General features: G+C 37.3%; 1 protein-coding gene and 1 long non-coding RNA gene across 4 annotated transcripts in view; one reads left to right on the top strand and one right to left on the bottom strand.

The window, feature by feature from the left end:
- Window positions 1-17144, bottom strand: part of LOC125617086 — a 22786-nt gene extending 5642 nt beyond the window's left edge. Inside the window, exons 1-2 of the long non-coding RNA XR_007347919.1 lie at window positions 17133-17144; window positions 8508-8510 (exon numbers count right to left, since the gene is read on the bottom strand). This is a non-coding gene — a long non-coding RNA (uncharacterized LOC125617086). The remainder of the gene's footprint in view (window positions 1-8507; window positions 8511-17132) is intronic.
- Parl (presenilin associated rhomboid like) overlaps window positions 552-22497 on the top strand; it is a 46034-nt gene continuing 24088 nt past the window's right edge. The window contains exons 1-6 of one of the 3 annotated variants that reach the window (XM_048803971.1): window positions 552-725; window positions 9873-10068; window positions 10710-10850; window positions 14146-14194; window positions 21322-21411; window positions 21535-21621. In XM_048803971.1, coding sequence (XP_048659928.1) covers window positions 601-725; window positions 9873-10068; window positions 10710-10850; window positions 14146-14194; window positions 21322-21411; window positions 21535-21621 — 688 coding nt within the window. In that variant the 5' untranslated portion in view covers window positions 552-600. The remainder of the gene's footprint in view (window positions 726-9872; window positions 10069-10709; window positions 10851-14145; window positions 14195-21321; window positions 21412-21534; window positions 21622-22497) is intronic. The other 2 variants (XM_048803972.1, XM_015499913.2) reach the window with 2 other exon arrangements.

The raw sequence follows: 22497 nt of genomic DNA, 5'->3' as shown, positions 1-22497 counted from the left end.
GGTTCCCCCCCCCCCCCCACACACACACTTTTTTTTCCTTTCATGGTACTGGGGATTGAACCCAGAGGGGCTTTACCACTGAGCCATATCCCCAGCCCTTTTAAAAAATTTTTGAGACAGGGTCTCGCTTAATTCCTGAGGCTGGCTTCAGCCTCCTGAGCCGCCGGGATTTCAGGTGTGCGCCACTATCAGGGACCAGTTTGGTAACTTGGGGCCAGCCACTTTGCTGAGCCGCTGAAGCAGTGATGAATGTATCTACTTCTGTAAAGATTAAACGTGATAAAATGCCTGGTACACGGCAATACTCAATAATGTTAGTGTTCCCTTTTATTTTCCTTCCAGGCCTCGTCTCTGTCTTCCTCATCCGCAGACGACGCACGCCAAGCCGCTCTTCGGGAGGTTCTGAGACCCCCGCTTAGCAGAGGAAGAACCACGCAGCACCAGTCAGGTACTGGTATTTCGGACCAGTCCCGCCTCCGCTGCGCCGCGTGGTGGCGCTCTAGGATGTTCTTCGGTGCTCTATGGTTCTTCCTTCGCCCCGGAAGTGGTTACGCGTCGGGGTTAGTAAGGTCGGGCCATGGTGGGACAGAGGTTGGGAAGATGGCGTGGCGAGGCTGGGCACATAGAGGCTGGGGCTGCGGCCAGGCGTGGGCTCCGCCGAGGGGTGGCCGCAGCTGCAATGAGCTCATTACCGCCCTGGCCCCGCCGCGGCTGCTTGGACGCAGGTAATGGCTTCTCCAGGCTTGTAGCTTCTGGGTCCCTGAACTGTGGCCGCGCATCCTCGGGGGCAGAGGCCATCCGGGGCGTTCATCCCTTTCTTACTTGCTTTCTCCCCCTCCTCTACTACTTTGGCCTTCGTTCAGTTCCTTGGTGTGCGTCGTGAGCTGCCCCGGCTTAATCCCCTGCTGAGTCCGGGCTTTCCACATTCCTATTGGGAGAGAAATGATGGGAAGAGGAGCTAACAGTTGAGGGCTAATTGCTGCCACACTTAATAATCCTGAGAGGAAAATATTGAACCTAGTTTTTAAGTTGTTTTTAACAAGCAGTTGTATAGTTGGTAGAACAGTAGAGCTGAGATTTTATATTCCATCAGTCGGGGTATTAAGCCTGTGTTTCACTACAGCCAATTACCTTCTTTAGCGTTTAGACGGCCAAGAGAGGACGGAGTCAGAGGAAAACATCACTGTGCCTCTTGCAAAGTCCTAAGAGACTTTTCTGCTGAATTGAGACAGCGAAGGAAAGCCACCTAACGTGCCCGAGTAGAAGCTGTGTGAAGAGTATGGTCTAACAGTAATTGCTGGTTTTGCATTAAGATAAATTATAAATTGAGATGATAAATCCCTCAACAGTCCAAGAATCTAATATGTATTGACTTTGAAATTTCATTCCAGTTTTTTTTTTTTTTTTTGGTACTGGGGATTGAACTCGGGAGCCACATCCCCAGCCCTATTTTGTATTTTATTTAGAGACAGTGTCTCACTGAGTTGCTTAGCACCTCGGGGTTGCTGAGGCTGGCTTTGAACTCTGTCCTCCCATGTGGCTGGGATTAGTGCCTGCCTCATCCAGATTTTTAATCCTCTTAATTTCTGACTTGGTTAGATGGTTGTCTCAAATCCACCTGATGGGAGCAAGGACCCTGAGTTGTTCATCAACTTCTGAGCTCACCAGTGGTAAATAACTAAAGCTTCTATACGTTGAAGCTATTGTGTAATCTTGAGCATCGCATGGAGGGTTTACAGAGTTTGTCATTTCCCATGCTTCACCCTAAACCTATAAAATCAGAATCTGGAGAGGGATAGGAAGAATGGAAGAACTAGTAGTAAGTACAAGCACTCCAGCTGAATTTTATTAGGCATTTGTGAAAAACTTTCATACAATGTATCTTAGCTTAATGATACTGTATCCTGGAGCTGAGGAGATCAGGTGGAGGTAGTGAGATTAAAAATAGTCCTGATACTATTTAATCTGATACTGTTTAACTCCCTTTTGAAATTCCATGGTTTGAGGGCTAAGAAAGAATGAAAGAATAAGAGGCTGAGCGAGAGCTGAGGCAGGATGACTAAAAGTTCAAAGTCAGCCTTAGCAATTTAGTGAGACCCTAAGCAATTTAATGAGACCCTGTCTCAAAATATTTAAAAAGGCCTGGGGTTGTGGTTCAGTGGTTAAGTGCCCGAGCACCAAAAAAAAAAAAAAAAATCAGGAAAAGAAATGTTTAGGAAGAATTCTAACTTGATTAATGAGGAGCTTCCAATAAAAACTGGCTGTAAAGACCATTTGGAACAACAATGAGCAAGAAATGTGTGATGATGAAGATTAACACCTGATTTTTTTTAAAAGCTTGCTACTTATGTGGAAAGTTTGAAAGTGACATTTTTGTGGTTGTATATAAAAATGTGCTTTACTTGAAAATGTGAGTAAGCCTGAAATAGCATTTGCTCCTTGTCTCTGGAAACAGGCACTTAAAGTTAATAGGGAATATGAATTACCTTCTATATAACCTTTATTAGGTCTGCTTTGAGTTCTTCTGGTTCTAAAATCAGTGTGCAGAATAATGATTCAGTCCATGTGACTGATGTAATGGGCCTGAAGAGGGGCCAGGCATTGTAGGTGGTGATACAAGAATCTACAAACTTATGCAGATCCAGGGTGCCCACCAAGAATGATTTCTACATTTTTAAAGGGTAAAACAAAAAAGTAACATGTAACAGATTTCAGTCCAAAAAGACTAAAACATTTACTATCTAACCTTTTCATAAAAAAAACTTCACGCTCTTCAGAAATTCTGTTATCAAGCTTCTGGCAGAACTTCTGAAAAACATTACTTAGGTTTGAAAATAGACCTGCATAATTTGCTGATTGTATGAAACTAAGGGAAGAAAAAAGTTGACTGTAGCACCTACATAAGGATTAATTTTTTTTTTTTTTTAGATTGAAGTGACAATCTTAAATATATTTAGGTAAGACACTTGGCAAATTAGTAAATCAGGTGTGTTAAATTACTTTCCCTGCTTAACCCATCATTATTTAAGGCTCTTTTTTCTCTTTCCTCACAACTGGGGATATAACTTATGGTAGAATGCTTGCTTACGTTTTCTTAAAACTGATCTTTTGGTGGGGGTATTAGGGATTGAACCCATCCCTAGTACCCCCACCAAAAGATCAGTTTTAAGAAAATTTAGGATTTCTCCTCAGCCCAAATATATTTATTTTGTTTTAAATGGAATGAATTTGATCTGTGTGCTTAGATACATCTTGTCTATTTTCAATATTAGTCCTTTCCTACTTAGTTTTGTTCATATAGAATTTAGTAACAGATATTAGCACTGACCCATATGTATATTTATCAACTTCTGAGCTCACCAGTGGTAAATAATTAAAGCTTTATTATCACATTATCTTCATCTTCAAACTTGTAAAAACAATTCATAGTGAAACTATTATCTCACCAGTAAGCCAAATATATGGATATTTTTTATTATATGGATATTTTCAAATATATGGACTTTTTCTATTTAAAAGTTATGGGATCATATTAAGAACAGAACCATAACAATTGTGTGGCTACTAGAAACTCAAGAATCCAGAGCTCTGGTGGTAAAGTGCCCTGAGCTCAATCCCCATTTCAAAAAAGTAGGAACCGCTCTTACCTGGAGGATCAAATTCACCCTGCTGCAGGCCATAGTTTGTCAACCTCTAATTTAAAACCTCAGAAATGTATACTCTCAAATGTATCCTGCCCCAGAGACTAGTAAATTGGAATGTGAGTTTAATGAGATCCCCAGGTGATTTGTATGTAGACTAAAGTTTTCCCCAAGCCCTGGCAGCACATGAGAACTACCTGAAGACCTTGAGAAAAACCACTGAGGGCCTGGCCCCACTCCTAGAGGTTCCAGTTTAATTAATTCAAGCTGGGACCATGGTATGGCATTTTTAAAGAGAAATTCTAATGTGTGATTAACATTGAAAATTATTGCTTTAGACTAAATCTTCAGAATCTTAAATGCCACTACTGGTATGTGGATTAAAAAACATGGCTTTGGTGTCTTGCAGCTCGCTTTATTCAGAGTAGGAGTTGATTTCCTTATTCCTTGAAGTTGGCCTTGTGACTTCCTTTGACCTGTAGTATGTGGCAGAAATATTACTAGGGGAGGCCTAAAGTCCAGAAGCTCAAGAGGCCTTGCAGCTTTTGCCCTTTTGGACATTCCCACTGCCATGGCAGACGCCCTTTCTAGACTACCAAATTCTGGGATTGTGCAGAGAGCGAGCTAGCTGACAACCAGCACTAAGGCTTCAGAATAAGGAGTGACACCTTCTTAGATTCCCCAGCTCCAGGCAAACAGTCTGATTATTGGCTGTTTGAGTGACCCAGGTGAGACCAGCAGAACTGCCCAGCTGAAGGCAGCTAACTGGCAGAATCATGAGAAATAATAAAATGTGGTCTTAAGTCAGTTTTAGAGTGGTTTGTTACGCAGTATTGAGGCAACTCGGAAAGGTGCCGCCAAATCAGGATCTGCTGACTAAAGAAAGATCTGTGCTGCTTCCACCATTATTTTTGGTAGCAAATACGATGCCTCAAATCTTTTTACTAAACTCAGTTTTGAATTCAAGTGAAATGCCAATGTGTCTCATTAGCATCTTATTTACATCTGAAACCCTCACTACAAGGGGACTTGGGGAATAGTTCTTGGCTTTCCACTGTGTACCTTTTGAATGCATCCTAGGCAATAGATTCAGTGAGCCAAGACATAGTATTGAATTTTATTCTGTATGTCCAAATGTAATTTTCTGTATCTACATACACACTTAATATATATATACTGTATCTGATAAGTTCTGAACTTAGCCCTGGGATCAGCTTGTTTAACACTCTTGTTAAGGTCCTCAACTCTGTGCTTGTTTCTAATGAGATTCACAAGGTAAATAGTGTAAGCAAAAGATCTGACTTTGCTTCTAGATTCCCACCCTAGTGTCTGTGTTTCTTTCCAAACATTGTGCTTCAAAATATTTTTTTAATATTTATTAATTTATTTATTTAGTTTTAGATGGACACAATATCTTTATTTTTATGTGGTGCTGAGGATCGAACCCAGTGCCTCACGTATGCCAGGCGATCGCGCTACCACTTGAGCCGCATCCCAAGACCCTGTGCTTCAAAGTTTTAAGTGAATGAGATGTGGAAGAAGTAATCTTTCACTAGATTTGGTTGATTAATTTAAGCTGTTGGCAATATAAAAGATTCATATACTTTGTATTTCTTGGTATAGTAAGAGAAATGAAAGGAACCACCAATACAACTTGTCTCTATAGTAAACATGTTCTGGTTACTTTGTCAGACCCTGTTTTGGTCCCCAGTGGCATTTTGTTTTGATTACTTCTTTGTTTACCAGATCTAAGTTACTTTGGAGTTTTTTAAAATATTTATTTATTTTTTTAGTTTTCAGTGGACACAACATCTTTATTTTATTTTTATGTGGTGCTGAAGATCGAACCCAGCGTCCTGCACATGCCAGGTGCACGCTACCGCTTGAGCCACATCCCCAGCCCCTGGAACATTTAATAGAAATCAAATCAATTGCAAAGACTTAACATCTACCATTTGAAATATCAGTTGGGATTTCATTTGGCTGAAAGTAAACTGATGGTTTGTTTAGACAAGTTATTTTAAGTATTATGAGATTATTGTAGTTAAGTGACTATTGTTGCTTGGTAGCTCAAAAAATGTCAAGGTTAATATCTAAATCCTTGGGTCTTTCTCTTGATGTTTAAGATAACTGCTCAGCTTAAGGCATTGTTCAAGGCAGAAAAAAGGGAGTGGTTGTGTTTGATAGAGACAGACATAAGTGATATGTCTTTATCAGGTAAGCAAAACCTTTCCAAGAGGTTCTTGAAAAATCCCTAAGTCTCAGTTAGCCAGAGTTTTGTGTGATTTGGCCACACCTAACTTCAGGAGAGGCTGAAAAATTGAAGATATTTATCTTTCCTGGTCACTACAGAAAAAGCAGGCAAGGAGAGAGGATTGGAAATAATTTGAATTTAGCCATTCAACAGTGTTTGCTAAAGGATATTCTTTCACAAGACTTTTAACAGGATTTCAAAAGCATTTAGATTTAGAGCAACATTAGCATTGTTTGAGTAAGTTCTTAACTTTCTATAATAGATTTATTTGAAAGAAATATCACTTATTTGAGAATAAATTCTGAATTATATAAACTTTCCAGTGAAATTACTTTATCACCACACTCCTTGCTACATGATTTCTGAGTGGGCTCAGTGTTGAGGAGAGAGGGTAGTCTACACATGTGATAGTATAGTGGACATACCATTTTTGAGTATAATTGCTTCCAAGATACCTCCACCTAGATATCCTACAAGCATATTTTTTTATGCTGAAAATATTTTGAGACATACTTTACATATTGTACAATATATAAGTATTAACTTTAGAGCCAGTGAAGTCTGATAAATATGTATACCTGTGCTACCATTCATCTAAATCAGGGCAAAGAACAATTTCCATCACCCTAGAAAGTTCTCTCACCCCATTTTAGTAAAGTCACACCTACTCCAGGCAGCCATTCTGATTTTTAGTGCAACATGTTAATTAGTGTGCCTGTTTTTCAACTTCATATGCCTGTTTTTCAACTTCATATGTAAATCACAGACCAAAATATATTTTGTATATTTTATATTTTGAATATTCTTTTGTTTGACTTCTTTTGCTCAGTTTTTTTTTTTTTTTTTGAGATAATGCAATACTAGCAATATTTGATCTAACCAGTCATTTGAGCAATTCACATAGTAGACACAGAAAACAATAAAAGAATTGAGTGATAAAACCAGGACACCAAAACAAAACAAAAAATGATGAAACTTGTGAACAAAGAACAAAAACATAAACAATAGCAATGCTCAGAACTCCAGTGCAGAAGAAAGGGGTGATAAGCAGGCTGAAGACATTTTGCCTTTAGTCCTTAAAGAGGTAAACAAAAGTCTGTATTTGAAATTTTGATTCTTATGAGAAAACAAAACATACCTCTAGATGGGCATAAGGCTGATGAAATCCCAGAAGGTCTCTCCACTCCTCATAACATTTAGCCACTGCAGGAGTGCCAAATAAATTGTAGCGAAGAGGTCCTGAGAAAGCACTTTGAGACTACTGTGATTAACACATTGTTATGTTCAAAAATAGCAGAAACACATGTTAAAGATCTGTAAGCAGCATTCGAGAAGAAACCCTCCGGGATTTTTTCCAGTTTTTTCCATTATGAGGTGTGGATGTAGGAGGGGAAGAGCACCTTCCTGTGTTGGTAAGGTTTGTAGATAAATCTCATAAAATGAGAGGAATTTGTGGTCTTACTGCCTTAGGAAGTTAATGAAGAAATTTTGGCTGTGAAATTTCACACTATGATAACTGAGAAGTGGGGACTACATATGGAGTATTGTCATGGCCAGGCTTACATTGTTTCTAGCAAATTCTATTCCAAAATGAAAGTTGCTGCTTCAAGACTTTTCGAGAAATATCCCCAAGCTATCTACACACTCTGCTCTTCCTATACCTTAAACATGTGGTTTGTAAAATCTGTGCCCCTGGGGCTACCTATTGCATTAGGAATAATGAAGAAAAGTCTTTTTCCCATCCATAACTCTTTTAGAACTTGACAATGCAATTTCTGTTCTTTTTCAGAATAGTGAGGAAACTGGTAAAGAACTGAAGGAAATTTGCCATTCTCAGTGGACAGGCTGGTGTGATGTTTTTGAAATTTTTATTTATTTTTTGGGGGGCTACTGGAGATTAAACCTAGGGGTGCCTAACCCTTTTATTTATTTATATATATACATATATATATTTAAATATTTATTTTTTAGTTGTAGTTGTATTTTAGAGATAGGGTCTCACTGAGTTGCTTAGGGCCTTACCAAGTTGCTGAGACTGGCTTTGGCATTGCGATTCTCCTTGCTCCAGCCTCCCAAGCCACTGAGATTATAGGTGTGTGCCACTGTGCCTGGCCCTTTTGCAATTTTAGTGGGCCTCGGGTAAGTGGGTTTTGTTTTTTTTTGGTAGTTGTAAATGGACAGAATGCCTTTATTTGTTTATTTTTATGTAGTGCTGAGCCTTGAACCCAGTACCTCACACTTGCTAGGCAAGCACTCTGCTACTGAGCTACAGCCCCAACCTGCAAATGTTTGTTTTATGTTTAGATGTTGTCTATGTAGTAACACAAATATTAGGTGGAATAACTGTATAGCTGGCTGAGCATCTGTACTCTGTTGTGCAGCAAGAGATTTTTATTTCATTGTTACCATTTGCTGTTTTAAAAAAACATTTTATCTTTTACAAGAGCCTTTGGGGAAAAATCTCCAGGGACAAACCTCTGATATATTCTTTGCTCCCAGCTTGAATACAATGCTACATTGACTCAGGAAGTCATGGAAAATATTGAACTTTATCATGAGTTTTGGTTTGAGGAAGCAACAAATTTGGCAACCAAACAATATTCAAATGAAACTCCCTGGGAAATTTTGTAGGTGTTGGCAGGGTAACTTGGAAACTTAACTAACCTCTGAAAGTTAGAAACTGTAATGTTCCAACAGTGGAGCACATCATTCAGGAACTTAAGGCACTCTTCTGAAAAGATATCTTTTATCTCTGGTACCTTCAGTCATGGGATAGCTTAAATTCAATACATCAGAGGAGCATCATACTTATGTATACAAAAATGACTTGCCTTATCCTGACATGCTCTTCAGCCAAACTTCACTGTTGAAGAATCAAATGGAAACACAGAGGGAAGATATAAAGCTTCCATCTACCATTTATGAGGCCCTCCATCTGCCTGATGTCATGTTTCTTCCTAGTACATATGCCTGCAATGAAGATTGAGAATGAGCACTATGAAAATGTACAAAAGCATCTCAAAACATACTTGAAGAACACGTTGACAGATCAAAGGTCAAGTAACTTGGCTTTGCTTATCATAAATTTTGATGTAAAATATGACCTGGATTCAATGGTAGACCATATCAAACATTTAAGAGCTTCCTATAGATAATTCAGAAACTATTGAAAATATTTAAGAGACTTTTAAAATGGACTTTCTCTTATATTTGGAAGAAAAGCTATATGGTATATGTAGGCCCCTTAATCACTGAATATCTTTGCCTACAAGCTTCCCCTGTTTTAAAAAATAAAAAACAAAACTCCTGATAGTCAAAAGTCAACACTAGGCTTCATTGTAACATTTCATAAGATGCATTTTCTCCTATATCTCCTCAAAATTTATTTCTTCAGTGCTGGGGTTGTGGCTCAGTGGTAGAGTACTTGTCTAGCACGTGTGAGGCACTAGGTTCGATTCTCAGCATTGTATATAAAATAAGATAAAGATCCATCAACAACTAAAAAATGTTTATTAAAAATTTATTCAGAACTGATAATACCTGATAACTAGATCCACGATGATAATAAATGTTATATCTAAAAGACTTAACTAAAACAATTCCAGAGTGCTACTTTTTTAGCAGATGTCATGCAGAAGTGAAGTACAGTACTTCCAATGCTGTCTTCTGGAGAACTTGTCTGAAGAACAGACAAGTCTTCAAAGCATGTGAGGTCAAACAGATGCCATGTATAAGGGGAAATTACCAATGGCTAATGTAGGTTTTGTTGATTGATGGAAGTACCCTTTGAAGTTGCTGTAGTTTGTATCTCTTCTATTCCAAAAAAGTTAAATGTTATGATTTTGATTTCTACCTGGGTTAGGAGTCCTGACAGTGGAGTGAGGATAAACTGAAGTGGTAATAATGCAGGCCAAGTAGAAGCTTGTTTATGTTTGCTAGATCCCACTCTGTTTCTAATATGATATTTCCCTCCACAGGTTTAACTTCTTTATTCAGCAAAAATGTGGATTCAGAAAAGCTCCCAGGAAGGTTGAACCTCGAAGATCTGACACAGGATCAAGTGGTGAAGCATACAAGAGAAGTGCTTTGATCCCTCCAGTAGAAGAAACAGTCTTTTATCCTTCTCCCTATCCTATAAGGACTCTCATAAAACCTTTTTTTTTCACTGTTGGGGTAAGAGTTCATATCACTGGAAGTTTCTTACCTAGCTTGTTTCCAGTGTAATGTTCAAGTACTATCAATCTGGTTGGGTTCCTTTAGAGTAAGAACATATTGTGTGTGGGGAGGACGATATCAAAAGGATCTGGGTAGCTGGGCTCATGAATTCTGATTACAGAATGGATTTAATAATTGCTTTTTAAAAAATTTTTTTTTAGTTATACATGGACACAATACCTTTGTTTTATTTACATATTTTTATATGATGCTGAGGATTGAACAGGGCCTCACATGTGCTAGGCGAGCACTCTGCCACTGAGCCACAACCCCAGCCCCCTAATAATTGCTTTTAGGATCTGCCCCAGTCAGTATATAAGTTTTAGAGAAGAAATTTATGGGCCTTCCTATTTGGCATACCATTTCAAGAGATACAATGTGAATTTTTGAATTCATTTGGAGATTTGTTGCTGGAAACAGGCCTTAAGGTCTTACGAAGTTAACAAAATGGAAAACAATAAAATATTCTTGTCACCTGATAGTTTTTACTGTGCCAGATGTTCCTTCTATTGGTTTGTAAAAGCAAAGTATTGTCCTTGGAATTATATAGAGACCTATTTCCCTATTAGTTATTTTGTATTACATTTAATTTTATATAGTTTACAGGCTGTGCATTTGGATCAGCTGCTATTTGGCAATATGAATCACTGAAGTCCAGAGTCCAGAGTTATTTCAATGGTATAAAAGCTGATTGGTTGGATAGCATAAGACCACAAAAAGAAGGAGACCTCAGAAAGGAGGTAAATATAAACATTACTTTCTTTGTTATAGTTAACCACAATTTTTGAAGTCTGGTTATTTATGAAGTCTTTTTTAGATAATGGTTATATTCCATCCATAGATGTGAAGACAGTGTACTTAACATTCTTCTTTAAAGTCCTTTTACCACAGTAAGTATTATTAATGTGTTGTCTGTCTGGCAGTGTTGTACTTGATAGTGCTCCAAGAATTTTTTCCTTCTACCCACATGCATCAAATTCACCACAGATAGTTGTTAAAAATTAATGTATTGGGGCCTCATCCCAGGCCTACTACAGTATAAGGCCCATTATTTTACTTGTATCACCTTGCTGGATGACTTCAGAGTGTGTATCAAAATCAGAGGAGTTATTCAAAATATACATGCCTTAGGGGTAGAGCCACCAACTAACTGGATTTTGAAGAGCTTTCTAAGGTAAAATCCCCACTGTTGAGTGTTTCTGACTCTACTTAGTATGGGATACAACACAGAGGTACAACTATAGAACTTACAGAGATTTCTATTTATTTGGGGAAGGGAGTACCAGGAATTGAACTCAGAGGCACTTGACCACTGAGCCACATCCCCAGCCCTATTTTGTGAGACAGGGTTTCACTGAGTTGCTTAGTGCCTCCTCATTTCTGAGGCTGGTTCTGAACTTGCGATCATCCTGCCTCAGCCTCCCCAGCCGCTGAGATTATAGGTGTGCACCCCGCACCTGGTTTCCATTTATTTTTTAATATGCACATGGTGGCCCCTCTGTCCTCTGAATGATTTGTTTCTCTTTTTTTTTTTTTTTGCAGTACTGATGAGTGAACACAGGGGCCCTTTACCACTGAGCTACATCCCCAGTCTTTTTAAATTTTGTTTTATTTTTTTTAATTTGAGGCAATCTGATACTGGTTGATAAGAGCCTGAGAAGAAAAATCTTGGATTTTCTTTTTACTAATGACAGTTTGAGGTTTTCATATTTAGGGAGAAGGAATCATTCCTCTGTTTACCCATAGGTACAAGAAACGTAATCCCTGTCTATTTCAGAGAGGCTTTATGGCAGAACAATGGTAATATTTGCAGGTGAAAACAATAACTAGCAGATTTTTATTCAGTATATTATTCAAGAGGATTGTAAAACAGACCTATTACATAACCCTGGATCCCTTCAAAAACTAGAGGTTTCTAGCATGTCTCTGTGCTGTGAAGCTTTAATGTCCAAGCGTACCTCAATTTTTTTTTTTTTTTTAGTATTAGTTGTTGATGGTCCTTTATTTATATGTGGTGCTGAGAATTGAACCCAGTGCCTCACACGTGCTAGGCAAGTGCTCTACCACTGAGCCACAACCCCAGCCCCCAAATATTTCTTTAAAATGGTGAAAAATAGGGACTGGGGTTGTGGCTGAGTGGTAGAGCACTTACCTAGCATGTGTGAGGCACTGGGTTCGATTCTCAGCACCACATTAAAAAAAAAAAAAAAAAAAAACACTAAATAATTTTTAAAAGGTATTAAAAAAAAAAAAGATTCACTATGATGAAAACACTTCATGGGGAAAAAAGGTGAAAAATAGCATAAGCAATATATATATATAATCTTAGTCCAAAATAGATTTTTATAATAGCTAAATGATAGGTTGTGATACATAAAATTCATGCCCATTAAAGAAAACTGTTACAATACATGAATTTAAGATGGAAAATAAAAGTTTTAGACAGCCTGGGCAGCAAAGCAAGATTCTGGGACCCCATTCACACCACTGCCTGTGCAGTGAATAAGGTCTGGGAACTCATGCACAAATTTATTATAATTACAGAAATGGAATCACATACATACTGAACAGTAATTTTTTTTTATCCTGAGTTTTTTTCCATAACAAAATCTAGTTCAATTTTATAATTAGAATGTGTTTTCTTATTTTAAAACTTTAATCATGGAAAATTATAAACATATACAAAAGTAGAAAAGTATTACGTACCACCATTGTCCAACTTCAGTGGTTACTAACAGTGCCAATTTTGTTATACATCTATTTCCCTTTCATTTCCTCTCCCTCACTGCATTATTATTTTTTCATTTGTTTTGCAGTACTGGAGATTGAACACAGGGGAGTGCTGCTATTGAACTAACTTCTCAGCCCATTTTATTTTTTGTTTTGAGACAGGGTCTTGCTAGGTTTCCAAGAGGGCCCTCAAATTTGGAATCCTTCTGCCTTAAGCTCCTGAGTTGCTGGGAACACAGGCATGCACCACTGCCCCTGGCAAGTCTTAGGCATATTTCAACCATAAAAATTTCAGTGTATATCTTTAAAAATTTAGGATTCTCCTTATATCTTTTTCTGAACTTCAATGCCATTATTATATCTTTTAAGAAAAATAGCAATTTTGCTACAAAATATTCTCAGGATTTTATTTTTATCTTATTTATTTATTTATTTATTTATTTGAGACCAGATCTCAATGTATGTTTCAGGCTGGCCCCAAGCTCTTGGTCTCAAGTATTTCTCTTTCCTCAGCGTGGTGCATACACCCTGCCTTAAACAGATTTTTTTTTTTTTTTTTTCCTGATGGTACTAGGGATGGAACCCAGGGGAGTTTACCACTGGTCTATATTCCCAGTTCTTTTTATTTAAAGACAGGATCTTACTAAGTTGCTGAGGGTCTCAGTAAATTGCTGAGACTGACTTTGAACTTGTGATCCTCCTGAGTCTCTGGAATTACAGGCATGTGTCACTAGAATTTTAAAACTGGCCTCAGCTGGAATTTTAAAACTCAATAGTCCCTTGGTGAATAATCACTCAGTGCCTGTCTATATCTGATAGTGTAGCTAGTTGCTTCACATTATTGATATTCCTCTTGGCAATGCTGCTTGATATCTATTATTGTCCCATGTATATATCAGGAAACCAAAGCTATGAAGTAAAATGTCTGGTCAGTGACTGTGTTGAGAATGTAATCTGACTAAAACACATGCTTTTTCCATTCTACTGCATTGTGATTATTTTGCAAATGAGTAATTCCTCTTTTTTTTTAAACTTTGTTTTGTAGTAGTAAATGGACAACATGCCTTAATTTATTTATTTATTTATTTTGTAGTGTATGTCATCATTATATTTTATTTATTTTTATGTGGTGCTGAGTATCGAGCCCAGTGCCTCACACATGATAGGAAAGTGCTCTGCCACTGAGCTATAGCCCCAGCCTCAAGAATCCCTCTTTCATACACAGGCATTTCCTTTCTGGATTTTCATTTTCCTAGCCTAAAAGTGTTTCACGTGCGGTGATATGCAATTTTCCTTTTGTTTTAGATTAACAAGTGGTGGAATAACCTAAGTGATGGCCAACGGACTGTGACAGGTTTGTGTTAGCTTACACGTTTTAGCCATTCAAGGGAAGAGAAATCAAATCAAAAGGTACAGTATGTCACAGGCAATGGCTTTCATACATGCTCACCAGTGGTTTAGAAGACATTCAGAGTCTGTACCTATAGGCTCAAGTAAGAGCACAAAAAAGTAGTTTGGCATAAGGGTTTTCATGACTTTCTGGGTCACTTATTTTCGAATTTTGATCTAATATGATACTGACAAAATGATTAGTTTGTTATAGAATCTTTCCTTGTAGCATAGCTCATGAGTAATTATTACTTCCCCTATTAAATAAGTTAAAGTAGACATTGATAAAAGTACCTTCGATATATTGGGTGCTTTATGCATATTATCTCCTTATCTTGTAGGGTTGCTTACAGGGTAGTTGTCTCCATTTTTATAAAAAGGAAACCAACTTTCAGAGAAGGAACTGTTTGAAAGTCAAACTGTTAATAAATAGTAGGGCTGAGTTTCAGAATGCAGTGTCTCATTCTAAAGCCAATTTTCAACCTATTCCACCTTTGCTACTTATAAGACCCTCTTTAAATGTAAACACGCAATGCATGTCATTATGATTATTTAATTTTTCTTCTTTGTAAATTTTTATGGAAAGATCTAGCTCTTTAACATTTGTACAATATTTTTTAGTCCTATGTGACTAATTTGGGAAAGTGGATTTGTAAGTTATTTCAGAGGAGATAGGAAAAAAAAAATATTGTAGAGAATAGCAAAATATTGCCTTTAGTCACTTATTAGTACCTACCTAAGTAGAGAAAGTATATTTATCTTCCTTTGTTCAGACTATTTTCTCTATCTGGAAGCCTTAATTTTTGCTTTCTCTTTTCCTGAACTCATTGCAGTTTTTGTCATTTTTAACACCTCCTGCCTTATACATGTAACAACCTTGAGAGAAATGTAAGGATCTTGAGGACAAGTGATTTGATTTTTCCATTTTGTTATAGCACTTAGCACATATATTACACTAGAGGCAATCAATTAAAATCTGTTTGAATGTTGAATGGTATCTTTGTTTTTTATTTTTTAAATTTTAATTTGTTATATATGACAGCAGAATGCATTACAATTCATATTACACATATAGAGCACAATTTTTTTTGAGAGAATTTTTTTAATATTTATTTTTTAGTTTTCGGTGGACACAACATCTTTATTTATTTTTATGTGGTGCTGAGGATCGAACCCAGTGCCCCATGCATGCCAGGCGAGCACGCTACAGCTTGAGCCATATCCCTAGCCCAAGAGCACAATTTTTTATATCTCTAGTTGTACACAAAGTAGAATCATACTATTTGTGTCTTCATACATATACTTAGGATAACGATGTCTATCTCATTCCACCGTCTTTCCTACCCCCAAGCCCCCTTCCTTCCCCTCCCTCCACTTTTCCCGTTTGCTCTATCTAGAGTTCATCTAATCCTCCCATGCCTCCCCTATCACATTATGAATCAGTAGCCTTAAATCAAAAAAAAAACATTTGGCATTTGGTTTTTTGGGGATTGGCTTCCTTCACTTAGCATTATATTATCTAACTCCACCCATTTACCTGCAAATGCCATGATTTTATTCTCTTTTAATGCTGAATAATATTCCATTGTGTATATATACCATGTTTTCTTTATCCATTCATCTACTGAAGGGCATCTAGGTTGGTTCCAGTTTAGCTATTGTGAATTGTGCTACTACAAACATTGATGTGGCTATGTCCCTGCAGCATGATGTTTTTAAGTCCTTTGGGTATAGACCGAGGAGTGGGATAGCTGGGTCAAATGGTGGTTCCATTCCCAGTTTTCCATGGATTCTCCATGCTGCTTTTCCATATTGGCTGCACCACATTTGCAGTCCCACCAGCAGTGTATGAGTGTGACTTTTCCCCACATCCTCGCCAATACTTGTTCGTATTCTTAATAGCTGCCATTCTGACTGGAGATGAAATCTTTGCATTTCTCTGGTTGCTAGAGATGTTGAACATTTTTTCATATATTTGTTGATTGATTGTATATCACCTTCTGAGAAGTATCTGTTTCGGTCCTTGGCCCATTTATTGATTGGGTTATTTGGGTTTTGGTGTTAAGATTTTTGAGTTCTTTATATATCCTAGAGATTAGTGTTCTATCTGTGTGTGTGATAAAAATTTGTTCCCACGTTGTAGGCTCTCTGTTCACCTCACTGATTGTTTCTTTTGCTGAGAAGAAGCTCTTTAGTTTGAATCCATTCCATTTATTGATTCTGGATTTTAATTCTTGCACTATATGAGTCTTATTAAGGAAATAGGGGCCTCTGACATGATGGAGAATTTGGGCCTACTTTTTCTTCTAATTGATGCAGTGTCTCTGGCTTAATTTCTAGATCCTTGATGCACTTTGAGTTTTGTGCATGGTGAGAGATAGGGGTTTAATTTCATAATTTCATTTTGTTGCATATGGATTTCCAATTTTCCCAGTACCATTTGTTGAAGAGGCTATCTTTTCTCCAATGTATGTTTTTGGTGCCTTTGTCTAATGTAAGATAATTGTAATTATGTGGGTTAGTCTCTGTGTCCTCTATTCTATACCATTGGTCTACCAGTCTATTTTGGTGCCAATACCGTGCTGTTTTTGTTACTATTGCTCTGTAGTAAGTCTAAGGTCTGGTATAGTGATGCCACCTGCTTCACTTTTCTTGTTAAGGATTGCTTTAACTATTCTGGGTCTCTTATTTTTTCAGATGAATTTCATGACTGCTTTTTCTATTTGAGGAATGTCATTGGGATTTTGATTGGAATTACATTAAATCTAGATAGTGCTTTTGGTAGTATGGTCATTTTGGCAATATTAATTCTGCCTATTCAAGAACAAAGGAGATTTTTCCATCTTCTAAGTTCTTCTTTCTTTCTTTAGCATTCTGTAGTTTTTGTTGTGGAGGTTTTTCACCTCTTTTTGTTAAGTTGATTCCCAAGTATTTTATTTTATTTTTTTGAGGCTATTGTAAATGGGGTAGTTTCCTCGTTTCCGTTTCAGAGGATTTGTCACTGATATTCAGAAATGCCTTTGATTTATGGTTCTTGATTTTGTATCCTCCTACTTTGCTGAATTCATTTACTAGTTCTAGAAGTTTTCTGGTGGAATTTTTTGGGTCTTCTAGGTATAGAATCATATTGTCAGCAAATAGTGCTAATTTGAGTTCTTCTTTACCTATCTGTATCCCTTTAATTTCTTTCATCTAATTGCTCTGGCCAGTGTTTCAAGAACTATGTTAAATAGAAGTGGTAAAGAGGGCATCCCTGTCTTGTTCCAGTTTTTAGATGGAATGCCTTTAGTTTTTCTCCATTTAGAGTGATATTGGCCTGGGGCTTAGCATAGATAGCTTTTACAATCTTGAGATATGTTTCTGTTATCCGTAGATTTTCTAGAGTTTTGAACATGAAGGGGTGGTGTATTTTGTCAAATGCTTTTTCTGCATCTATTGAGATGATCATGTGGTTCTTCTCTTTAGGTCTATTGATGTGATGGATTACATTTATTGATTTCTGTATGTTGAACCAACTTTGCATCCCTGGGATGAAGCTCACTTGATCGTGGTGTCTATCTTTTTGATATGTTTTTGTATTTGATTTGCCAGAATTTTATTGAGAATTTTTTCATCTATGTTCATTAGAGATGTTGGTTTGAAGTTTTCTTTCTTTGATGTGTCTTTGCCTGGTTTTGGAATCAGGGTAATATTGGCCTCAGTGAGTTTGGAAGTGTACTCTCTTTATCTATTTCTTGAAATAAATTGAAGAGTATTGGTATTAGTTCTTCATTAAAGGTCTTGTGGAATTCGGCTGTGTATCCTGGGCTTTTCTTGGTTGGTAGGCTTCTGATGGTGTCTTCTCTTTTATCTTGAAATTGATCTGTTTAAATTGTATATATCATCCTGATTCAATTTGGGCAAATCATATGACTCTAGAAATTTGTTGATGCCTTCGATATTTTCTATTTTATTTCAAAATAATTTCTAATTATCTTCTGTATATTTTTAGGGTCTGTTGATATTTCCTTTTTTATCATGTATGTTAGTAATTTGAGTTTTCTCTCTCCTTCTCTTCATTAACATGGCTAAGGGTATGTCATTTTATTTATTTTTTCAAAGAACCAGCTTTTTGTTTTACCAATTTTTTCAGTTGTTTCTTTTGTTTCAATTTCATTGATTTCAGCTCTGATTTTAATTACTTCTTGTATTCTGCTTTTGGTGTTGATTTGTTCTTTTTCTAGGTCTTTGAGATATAATGTTAAGTCATGTATTTGTTGATTTTTTTCTTCTTTGAAGGAATGAACTCCATGCAATGAAGTTTCCTCTTAATACTGCCTTCATAGTATCCCAGAGATTTCAATATGTTGTATCTGTGTTGTCATTTACCTCCAAGAATTTTTTGGTCTCCTTGATGTCTTTTGCAACCCATTGTTCATTCAGTAACAAATTATTTAGTTTCCAGGTGTTGGAATAGCTTTTATTTTTTATTTTATCATTGATTCCATTATGATCTGATAGAATGCAGGGTAATATCTCTATTTGCTAAGAGTTGCTTTGTGGCATAATATATGGTCTGTTTTAGATGTGCTGCTGAAAAGAAAGTATATTTGCTTGTTGAAAGATAAAATATTCTATATGTCAGTTAAGTCTAAGTTGTTGATTGTACTATTGAGTTCTACAGTTTCTTTATTCAGCTTTTGTTTGGAAGATTTATCCAGTGGTGGGTGAAAGAGGTGTGTTAAAAGTCACCCAGAATTATTGTGTTGTGGTCTATTTGACTCTTGAACCTAAGAGGAGTTTGTTTGAACGTAAATGCTCCATTGTTGGGACATAGATATTTATAATTGTATGTCTTGTTGATGAATGGTTCCCTCAAGCAGTATGAAATATTCTTCTTTATCCCTTTTGATTAACTTTGGCTTAAAGTCTATTTTATTTGGTATGAAAACCCCTGCTTATTTCCGCAGTCCATGAGAGTGGTATGATTTTTCCCAACCTTTCACCTTCAGTCTGTGGATATCTTTTCCTGTGATATCTTGGAGGCAGCATATTCTTGGGTCTTTTTTTTTTTTTTTTTAATCTAGTCTGCCAGTCTATGTCTTTTGATTGGTGAATTTAACATTAACATTAACATTCAGGGTTATTACTGAGACATGATTTGTATTCCCAGCCATTTTTGTTTATTTTTGGTATTTAACTTGACTTGGTTTCTCCTTTGATTAGTTTTTCCTTTAGTGTCATACCTCCCATTGCTGATTTTTATTGTTGTTTTTCAGCTTCTCTTCTTTGAATATTTTGCCGAGGATGCTCTGTAGTTCAAGCTTTCTAGTTGTAAATTCTATTAACTTTTGTTTATCATGGAAGGTTTTTATTTCATCATCTAAAGCTTAATTTTGCTGGATATAAGATTCTTGGTTGGCATCCGTTTTCTTTTATTTATTTATTTTTTAGTTGTAGTTGGACACAATGCCTTTGTTTTATTTATTTTTATGCGGTGCTGAAGATCGAACCCAGGGCCTCACTTGTTGTGCTAGGTGAGCACTCTACCTCTGAGCCACAACCCCAGCCCAGCATCCATTTTCTTTCAGGGTATGGTATATGTTGTTCCAGGATCTCCTGGTTTTGAGGGTCTGGGTTGTAAAATCTGTTGAGATACAAATTGGTTTAGGATCTCCTGGCTTTGAGGATCTGGGTTGTAAAATCTGCTGAGAAAGGAATTGGTATCCCCTATATGTTATCTGATCCTCTCTCTGGTGGCCTTTAAGATTCTGTCCTTATACTGTATGCTAGATATTTTCATTATAATGTCCCTTGGTGTAGATCTGTTGTAATTTTGTATATTTAGTGTCCTGTAAGCCTCTTGTATTTGATTTTCCAATTCATTCTTCATGTTTGGGAAATTTTCTGATATTATCTCATTGAAGAGATTGTGCATTCCTTTGGTTTGAATCTCTGTGCCTTCCTCTAGCCCAATAACTCTTAGATTTGCTCTTTTGATGCTATCCCATAATTCTTGGATATTCTGCTCATGGTTCCTTACCATGTTCACTATGTGGTCAACTTTATTTTGCAGATTGTATACTTTGTCTTCATTATCTGACGATCTCTCTTCCAGCTGATCTAGTCTATTGGTGATGCTTTCTATTGTTTTTTTCTTTTTAATATTTATTTTTTAGTTTTAGGTGGACACAATATCTTTATTTTACATTTATGTGGTGCTGAGGATCGAACCCAGTGCCTCATGCATGGTAGGCGAGCACTCTACCACTGAGCCACAATTCCAGCCCTCTATTGTTTTTTGTTTGGTTTATTGTTTCCTTTATTTCAAGGATTTCTGATTTTTTTTTTCTCAGAATCTCTCTTTCTTGAAGTAATCTTTTGCTACTTGTATTTGCTTCCTTATCTCTTTGTTAGAGTGATCAATGGATGCCTGTAATTGTTCCTTTATCTGTTTATTGGTGTTGTCAGTAGTTGCCTGTATTTGTGCTCTTATCTCTTTGTTGGAGTGATCAATTTTTGCCTGTATTTGCTCATTTAGGTCATTCTTTAATTCACAGATCATTTTAATTATGAACATCATGAATTCCTTCTCTGACATTTCATCAACTGGACTGCCCATGGGTTATTGTGTCCTAATTGGTTTGGGGCATTTTCCTCCCTTGTTTTTTCGTATTGTCTATGTGATTTTCTTTCTTGCAGTGTGGATGTGAGGTATTACAGTTTCTACCCTATAATCTTGTAGTATCTGTACAGATTATCTGTACCTCACCTTGGCGTTGGGCTTCCAGACCCTGCCGGTGTCCCAGATGGATGGTACTGCAACTATAGCAATAGCAGGAGATAACTCAAGATAGCAGTGGAAGTGCCTCAAGATGGATGCAACAGAGATGGGGCTGAAAGGGTGGGCCTTACACTGGCTTTGGGATGCCTACTCCAAGATGCAGCTGCTTCTAGGCTCTGTCTGTTGTTCCAAGGTAGAGGCTACTACATGGGGAAGGCTATGAGGATGGCTGCAGTATCTCAAATTAGATCTGGGCTCCCAGGTGGTGGTGGTGGTGGTGGTGGGGGGGGGGACCCAAGCTTACCCTGGGTCCTGGCTCCTGCTCACAGGTCAGCGAGTAGAGTCTGGGCCCTGCCTGAGCTCTGGCAGGTGTCTGCCGGTGATGGGATGGCCTACCTTGGGCCCCAGCTTCCGCGCAGGTCAGTGAGGCGGAGCTGGGCTGAGCCTGACTTCGGTGGGTGTATGCTGGTGGGCGGAGGCGGTCTTATTTTTATTTTTGATTGGATACATTTTGTAGTCCTGAAAGTTTCCTTCACTTTCAGAGCCTCGAGGCCACGTGACTTCTCTTAGCCAGAAGGTGAACGTCATCTGGTGGTTCCTTCCAGCCGATTCGGATGATAGGATGGTGGGTCAGCATCCTCTTTTCTACTACAAGGGAGTGATCAGCGTCTTCAAGATGTCCTAGGACGCAGCCCTTGAATGGCATTTTGAACCAATAGATTGAGATGTTTCAAAGTGTATTTCCACACCTTCACAGAGTATGGACTCCAGAGTGTCAATAGTTACTTCACAGAAATCTCTCTCTCTTCATATATTTGTTTGCAAGTTTTCTGGAAGTAACAGAATTTTCTTAGGATAGCAAAATTTTGATTTCCTTCAGTATTTTCAAAGCATTTTACAATATCTTGAAATTAATACTTTGTATTCTTTGAGGGTACTTGTAAAGGTTTTCTGCCATTTCACATGAAGAAACATGGACTCAGGGCTGGGGATGTGGCTCAAGCGGTAGCGCGCTCACCTGGCATGTGTGCAGCCCAGGTTCAATCCTCAGCACCACATACAAACAAAGATGTTGTGTCCGCTGAAAACTAAAAAAAAAAAGAAAAAGAAAAAGAAACATGGACTCAGAATTTAAAGTCTTTGTCATGCCAGTAAATAGTTTATTCAAAGAAGCCAATTGGGAGGTTTTTAAAAATCAGAGTTCTACCCTCTAGCCTTATGGTTTTTTTTTTTTTTTTTAAGCAGTTTGTCGTCAAGAATATAGTATAGTTGTGATAAAACTAGCAACTTGAGTATAAAGTACTTTGAATAATATAAATGTGAATGGTTCTGCTAAAGATCTTGAATTAATATTGATACATTATTCAAGAGACATTTAAAAGATGAGGAAACAATTTGAGCTGTTTCACATTGCCTCATACTTCTCTAGTAGTAGTGTAGCTTTACAACATCTGTTAACTATAGACTACAATTCTCAAGGATAAACTGGTGCTTTAATAATATGT

This window comes from Marmota marmota, unplaced genomic scaffold (assembly GCF_001458135.2).
Source record: "Marmota marmota marmota unplaced genomic scaffold, marMar, whole genome shotgun sequence".
NCBI classification, from domain to species: domain Eukaryota; kingdom Metazoa; phylum Chordata; class Mammalia; order Rodentia; family Sciuridae; genus Marmota; species Marmota marmota.
Note: the sequence above shows the minus strand (reverse complement) of the source record. Positions and strands in the feature narration are given on the sequence as shown.